The sequence below is a fragment of the Artemia sp. Qi Xiang Cuo genome, chromosome 13 (genome assembly GCF_049724085.1).
Source record: "Artemia sp. Qi Xiang Cuo chromosome 13, ASM4972408v1, whole genome shotgun sequence".
In the NCBI taxonomy this organism is placed as follows: Eukaryota; Metazoa; Arthropoda; class Branchiopoda; order Anostraca; family Artemiidae; genus Artemia; species Artemia sp. Qi Xiang Cuo.
The window spans coordinates 6,142,949-6,151,429 of NC_142806.1; the positions used below are offsets into that span (position 1 = coordinate 6,142,949).

Consider the following 8,481-nt stretch of genomic DNA (forward strand, 5'->3'; position numbering starts at 1 on the left):
TTAAGCACTTTTTCATAGATATGCACCCTTCCTTAAAATGTTAAACCTTGTGAAACAATATTATTCCCTCACTTGCCTTTTCTGTAATCATAACAAACACTAGAAGAAAAAGAAAAGCTAATATTAGAAAAAGGAAAAAAAGATAATAAAACAAAAGCTAATATTATCTCATGGTTTGCTAAGTGACTCTGCACATATTTTGTTTTCATTGGCTTATTCTTCTTATACTATCTAAATGTAAGTACAGTCCACTTTTGCTAACTCAAAATTCACGGGATCACGACCTTTCTTCGAGTTACGTATAGTTCGACTTATGCATAGTTCGAGTTATAGAGGCCATTCTACATAAAATTCGACCAATAATGGTAACGAGGTATAGACATGAGCCAAATGAAAACTGGAGGTACAGAGGTACAAAATCGCTAAATTTACTCCCTACAGCCATTACAAAGTTAAGAATAACTCTATTATAGACTTGACATATCAAGACTTGACTTTCAAATGTCAAGACTTGACTTCCAAATGTCACTAATAGAATTTAGTTTGCTAGGAAATAGACACCTGAACGTTAACATAATCTGATACAAAAACGTATTAAACAAATTAACGCATATCAAAGTTTACACGTTGCAACCTGCATACAGGGAACTTGACTAACAGAGGTCCATTAGAAAAACTTCGAGATATAGAGGCAAACTTTGACTAAAGGTAAAGGTGGAGATAAAGTGAAAGTTAAATGACGACTTATATACTGAATTTTGAGTTATAGAGGTAATTTTCGGGTCACTTCAACTTACAGAGGTAAAGTATAACTGCAAAAGTATTTCAAGTTGTGCATGGTTTTTTCTTTGACTTAGACAGGTTTTTTCCAAGGGAATTGAAAATAGTTCGGGACACTGCTTATTTCAAGTTATCGAGGTTCGAGTTATCGAGAGTCGATTGTATAGTGTGCGTGTTAAATGACGACTTATATACTGAATTTTGAGTTAAAAATAATGTGTACATGTACGGGGGAGGGGAGGGGAAGGGTAAGAGATATGATGTTTCTTAGAGAAGGAGCTTCTGAAGAACGTGTCTCTTCATCTATATTGCCTTTTCATCTAGTGTAACGTTTGAGCGGCAACCCTCCTGAATTATCGGTCTAAGAAAATTTATCAACTTTCTGTGTATAGATACATATATATATATATATATATATATATATATATATATATATATATATATATATATATATATATATATATATATATATATATATATATATATATATATATATATATATATATATATATATATATATATATATATATATATATATATATATATATATATATATATATATATATATATATATATATATATATATATATATATATATATATATATATATATATATATAAGAATCTTTTAAATTGTCACTAAAACTGTGTTTCTTGTAAACCTTCCTCTGAGAAAAAAAGGGAATAAGGATTTTGTAGAGCCATTAATGACGCACAGGAGGGGAAGGGGTGGAATTGGTGTTTCAGTTGCAAGGTGTTTTCTAGAGAGACAGTAAGCATGTCTATCGTCTAACCTTACGGTAGCTTGAATCGAAGCTCTAGTCCCGTTTACCACACAGACCATCAATCCAATATACTACAGTAGGGTTCTCCTTAAGTTAGTTAAATTAATAAGTATCTTAATTAGTTAAAATTTTGTAAAAACTAATTACTTCTAATATAAAATATTTTCTTTCCAGTGCCTCTGGGACCTACTACCTCACAACAAATTCGGCGATTCCTTATGGCCAAAAATATGGATAGACGAACAAGCCTTCGAGTTGATTTAATGAAGAACTTCACGTCTTCAAATATTTCCAACCCCTCTGTTGACTACAATTAGCTTAACAATGCCACTTTGTCAAGCTGAAAGTTTTAATTTATGCAATTATGTGTAATTATCGACCTTGAAGCTTTTTTCCGGAGTAATTGGAATTGTTAGATGATATCAGAGCACGATATCTACAAGCTCAGTTAGATCTCTTATTCATACCTATTGCCTCGAAATTCTAATAAGTGCAGTAAAAATATCTCTGCACATACAGGATATTAACAGCACATATCAGTGATGAAACTAGAATACGAAATAAACCATCTGCATCCATTATAGTGACAGAAGGTGATAAGAGCTGATAGTTAGGTCCTGACAGTGACAGATCGTCCAAATGCGCTTCAAAATCTAAACGCAAAATCTGATAATGATCATTTCCAGTTCTCAGCTATCAGAATGAAGTTGGATCCATCCCTGAGGAATCCCTATTTCAGCATGGTCCAAACAAAAAGTAACTACTCACGTTGCTCTTATTTTTGAAAGGATGTCTTACCAGTCTGGAAAATGCCGTACCCAGGGGGGGGGGGGTGGAGTTTGAACCCCCCCCCCCCAAAAAAAATATTTTTTTTACTCATAAAAACGTAACAAATTGGATATAAACAAATTTTTATGCGTTTTTTTTGTGTAAAACCCACCCCGAAATTTTTTTTAGTCCCTCCCCCCCCAAAAAAAAAATTCTGGGCACGGCCATGAGTCTGGATGATTAAAAGGCTTGTCTCAAGAGAGACCCTTAATACTTACTGTCCCATTATGTCCTATTATAGTCGAAGCATCTCATTAGGTTGACTGTGAATGATGATTTTGATTTGCAAAATCGATAGAGGATTTCTGATAGTACAAACAAGTGATAGTTCCAGCTTGATCCAAACGGTGATCAATTTAGCCGCACAGAAATTAAAGCCCAAAAGTTTGGTATTAATCCTAGTCATCTCTCAGACAACATGATTGAGTTGAATTCATCATCGGAGATTTCGTATTACACTGTGGTTTAAGTGAAAAGTGATCTATCACATCACTTATTTTTTGCATGGCTTCGTCTATGATCAATCTAGATTGTTAAGTTATAAATGCCTGAAACGACCATCAAAGCCAAAAGAAGCATTTGAGTTATTTAGAATGTGAATAACAGGTCTGAAACATGAAATCCATGAGTGGTGTATAATGTTAATTAGTGAATAGAGCGGATGATACCAGTGAAGTCTATTCGGATAGTTCCATTGAAGTAATGATGTTAAAGAACTATAAATCTGAAAATTACTATTGCCATTTTCAGCTAACAGAATCCACTTGTATTCATTCTTGGGACTACCTATTCCATTACAATCGAAGTAAAATATCTCCACTCAAATTGCAAAGACCAACCTGTACTAAGAAGCATTTTGCATCAAAACTACCATCAAAGAACAACAGCGGTGGCCATCTATATCGACTGTGGACGACAAGTTTGAAATATATAATGAATAGATGGGACTACTACTAAGTCTTACTAAGTAAATGGAGTTTAAACTTCCAGCGTGGTTCAAATAGTGACCAGCTCAAACATTCATCAGATGAAGTGCTGCAAATGTGATAACGATCCCTACAGTTTTTCGTCACTAAAAATGAGATTGGATGGATCATTGGGTATACTTATTCCCGTGTGACTTAAGCAAACATTAACCGACCACACTACTTACGCTCTTCAAAGGCTGGATTACCAACGGTCAATCTCGATGATTAATGTCAGAAGCAACCATAAAAGTATTGTAGAAGTGGTCCTTATATCTTGGCTGTAAACACCAAGTGTAAGAAATAAGATGAATAGAATATATTCCTGATAATGTTACCAAGTGAATAGAGCTAGTTCCGGTGCGTGTCAGACGAACAATCACTAAAAAGTGATTTTTACGTTCCAGATGTAAAAGCATCATACTTGGAATTATCTTTGTCCTTTTAAGTTCACAGGATCAAGCAAAAAATGAGTTATCCTGCACTTCTTTCTCAAAGTGAGGACATTGGGATTATTCTAAATTTAACGGGCCCTCAAATAAGTCCCATTAAGGCATTAAGTCTGGGTCAGCTGTGAGAATGAAATAAGAAACTGGATTGGTGATAGTAATAGGACGTGAATAAAATTGTCTGGAAGAGCTAATGATGCAGTATATCTCTGAATAATCAGCTATTACTTTAATTTTTTAATAGATACTAAGTTTTTAATATAGCCTAAATATAAGTACAAATTTGTTGTAATACGAAGTGTTTCGATGAAATTCTCAAGTAGCATAATGATGATGATGATTTTTTTCTTGGAGGAAACTACAGGGAAAAGGGAACACAAGGGAACACAAATGACAGTAATTTTCACTTATTCCGCAGCAAAGTGAATTAGCATAACAAATATATACTAATTTCAAATTTTATGCCCGTAATTTTAGTTCATTCTGTCATTTATATAATAGTATCGTTTGGTACGCCTGACCTGACTCCATTGAACAGTGTACACTGAAGACGTTAGAGTGTATACTGTACAGTGCACACAGAACAGGGAACAGTTTCTGTTCTGGCATTTTAAATTTTCTTATTTTGTATTGCTAAAAATGATATTTCATATTCTTCTTTTTAAGTTTAAGGCTAATTTTGTCACGAAAGCAAATTATAATTTGAATAACCCAAGGATTATTAGAGATGTCTGAAATATGGGCATTGTTTCATATACAGTGCAACCTTCTTAGATTTTTGGCAGTCTCAAACGTAGTCATCAGTGGACTGTTGAAGCCAGAGTTTGATCAGTTTTAAATCAGATATTTCATCAGTTTAAATCAGTTATAGTCAGAACATCGGGAAATATTTGCACAAATTGTATAGTTTGTGTCACATTCTAAATTTGTTCCACCCTCGCATCGTTGATATTCGCAAGGTTAGAAAAGTGGATGCAGTGGATACAAACATGTACTGACTGCCGAGACGCATTTCTTCTCTGAGTCTTGATCATACTCAACTTTTGCTATATTTATATCATCATAAAGGAGTTATTAGTCGACCTCTAAGAAGGAGGAGCCTTTAAAGCAACAATACACTGGCTTTTCTAACTTAGTACCGACTGTCGGGTGAACGTGGTATTTTTTGCCGTAAACGGAGATTTTTTGTCATTTATCGCTAAACAATGTATTATTTCTTGCATCTTTCTTATTTCATATTGTCGGCTTCCTAACTGAAGGCGGAGAGGAGTGACTTTGAATTACCTTAATATAACTTCACAATTTCACAGTCTATAGTTTTGGCAAAAAATTCGAAGTGCTCCGGATAATATGAAAAAAGGCGACATCAACTTTAATTTGCTTTAAATTTGTAAGATTAGTTTGGTCAATCACTTCAGATTAGCAAAGCCTTTTTAGTCAAATACTCTGACATTTTCTTTCACAAACTAGCAACTTGATTAAAGTGCACTTGATAGATAGAATGACTGAGAAGCTATTTAAAAAGTTTGCGATTTCAGACAAACGATGGGAAATCTTTGCTAGTTTTGACAATTTCCGGCTGCACTTTCAAACAAATGAGTAAAAAAAATTATCAGGTTAAAATGAAAAGGTCTTCTGGAATCATAGTTGACGTTATGCTTTCAAGGAGTGACAAAGTTTGGACTGACTTTTCATCTTTTGGAATTGCTTGAAGGTTTTGGTCTGCACTAGTGGTGAGCTTTTTGTCGAAATGGCCTGCTAGGAATTTTGCTCTGTCCTTACTAGATTTAATTGATATCATACTCTCTGTTTGGTTTTCAGGACTATTTGTAGGCTTACGATGGCTTTTTGCCGAGTGGACTGTATTGAGTTCTTTTGCACCCATCCCTGCAGCCAAGTAACTGTAATTAGCTGATGAAAGGGCCGTTATAGTATTCTTATGATCATTGTATGATCACCGTTATGATTGTAATTATCGGCCCATGTTAGGCCAAACCTCTTGTGCGTGAGTGTTTTCTTTGTCCAGGAGGATACGAATGCAAGTTTGGAGAAAAGGTGTTTTGCCCTTTTTTTGGGGGGGGGGGGGAATTAAAATTTTTGTTTTCTCTTTTTTTTGCGCATTGAATTCCTTTTGCCCTATGGCCGGAAGGATACAAGCTGTCTTCAATTTCATTCAGGCTTCTATTGCGCAGAAATTTGTCACCCTCTCTTATCTAAAAAAAAACACTGTTTGTCTAAGGACAGTTCTCAAAACCTCAGTGCATGGTTGGCTAGAAAACTCCTTCCTTGCTATTTTGCTATTGCTGGCTTAGCCTGTGGAAGGATGTGGGCGTCCACGATCAGATGAGATTAATGTTGTGAACATTTTTTGAAGCGTAGTTTCTTCCGTAGACTCATTATCTGTCGCAAGCATCTATTTAACAAGATCTCCTCAAAAGCTGTAAAACAGAAACAGAAATAAGTCTCAAAAACAGAAATAAGCTGTCATAAATTTATAATTGGTATATTGGGTAACGGGTAATCGGGTATATAGGGTAACGATTGCGCAGAAATCTGTCACCTTTTCTTATGTGAAAAACTACTCGTCCCCTATAAAAAGTTTGCAAGGACTCTGTGAATAGTTGGCTTGAAAATTCCACCCTCGTCCATGCTTACTATTTTGCTAAGTGGTGGTCAAGTATGCGAAGTATGCAAAAAGCTCCAAAGCAGAACTTGACAAAATTCCAAAAGCTGCCGAAACCTTAGCAGTACAGCCTGTGTTTTGACAGCTTTACTTTGAGCCAAAAGTATTTTTACTTAGGAAATTTGCGAAACAGTAACAAGTGTAACTTAGTATAGCTCACGGTTAGAAATATAATCGGTTTTCTGATTTATCATTAACACTTTAAACTAATTCAGTGGCAAGTCATATACTAGCCATAAACATCATACTTCATAACTTTACATGTATCATTTTATCAAAAGTTCCAACATTAGTGGTAATATGAAATTAATGTATGCTCAACTACATGCTTGATACTCATTGATCACTATAACTATAAAAGCACCACTTGTTTTTTTTTGTTTTTTTTTCTGAGAGAACAATCTTGATAGACAGACTGGCAGTCACATCATTCTGAAACTGTGACATTTTTTTATTTTGCCGTAATAGATTCCCCAAAAGAAACAGAGAAGAGCTACTACATTGTAGTGTGGCTGTCTGAAGCTACTAATCTTCCAAATTCCAGCTTTCCCATTACCTACTTTAACTGTATGCTCAATTTGGTAGCTAGCAGCCTTTTGCATATTCTTTCATATCCGACTGACACATTATCAGTTTTGCCAGAATTTGGCTATTTGTCCGAGACCTGGACAAATATTCACTTCCAGTTGAAGAGAAGTCAAGTAAGTAAAACCCTATCCACAATAATGAAGCATGGGGACGGCTTAAAAGAAAATTTTCACTTAGTGACATTGAAACTCAATGAGCTTTTAGTTTGAACAAGTTTTAAAAAGCAGCAGCATCAGAGCTTCTGCTCTATATTTGAAGTAACTTTTTCGTTTCTTATGGACACATTGTCTTACAAAGCGGGATAGTACATTAATTCTCTTGATCCGTCCTAAGGTCATTCCAATATACTAATTGAATACGATAACAATCTTTAGGATTATCAATATCTTTGTTTTGAAACACTAATGATCAGGATCGCATGATAGTTTTAATGAAAATATAGGACTTAATTATATTCATAAAGCAAGCGGAACACATGGCTTTTCGGAGGCAATCTGATCTACTACTTCACTGATGCGATGAAGTTTCACTTTATCAGGACGATCGGTTGTATGGAACAAATGCCACTTCTTCCGTGAACCAAAGTGAACGTCCAAGGCCACTTCAACGAAGGGCCTACGTGTCTCATTAGATGACGACCCTGCCTAAATCACTGCCTAACTGGTTAACTAACTCAGTGCGGAGTGGTGGAACTAACAATACGGCCACGAGTACATGGGTCCACATTACTGCCCATACTCTCGACAACAGATTCGCATGCCTTCTTGCACATATAGCACAACAAGAGGTGAAAAAGCTCCGGAATGCCATCATACAGTGCTGGTTTCTAAAAAATAAATGTAGTGCAGTGCACTAGGAAAGGAATGCTTGTGATCTGCATCTAAACCAGAAACACGCTCCAGTCATGTTTCGTACTGGTCGAGAACTGCACTTCGTTGCAAATTCTGAAAACCCTCTGAATTTTCAAGATCAATTAAGTATCCAAATTGATCAGATTTTCCGTTCGTCAATTCAACCGAGGTGGTATCAATTATAGTCCCTATAATGGCAGTCCATTCATCAACTAGATTGTATGTATTTGTAGCAACGAAAAAGTGGGAATTAAGATAGTGGGAATTAAGTTTTCCCAAGAAGCTGCAAAGTTTCCGGAAAGTTGCAGCTACCACCTCTAGCGATTTCTGCGTAATCTCCCAGCTCAGATGGCACATCGTTATTAATCACCATTTTCTGGTGTAAAACAACAGGAACATGACGGTATAGGATATCTTTCGATAAGAAAGACACCATTTTCGAGAAGCCAGGAAGTAGCTAAGAATCAACCGGATTATCTGTGACAGTTGCAACTTTATTTTCGTGAGACCTTCAATGTTTTTGTTCAGTATATTTGTAGTTTCCAATAGTGAG

The 8,481-nt window shown here is 35.4% G+C and overlaps 1 protein-coding gene across 1 annotated transcript in view; it reads left to right on the forward strand.

Moving 5' to 3' along the window:
• The window catches only part of LOC148944882 (lipase member I-like), a 138,344-nt gene extending 134,178 nt beyond the window's left edge, over nt 1-4,166 (forward strand). Inside the window, exon 7 of the mRNA XM_089098631.1 lies at nt 1,739-4,166. Within this exon, the coding sequence (XP_088954757.1) occupies nt 1,739-1,802 (64 nt within the window). The 3' untranslated portion in view covers nt 1,803-4,166. The remainder of the gene's footprint in view (nt 1-1,738) is intronic.
• The last annotated feature ends 4,315 nt before the right edge of the window (nt 4,167-8,481 follow it).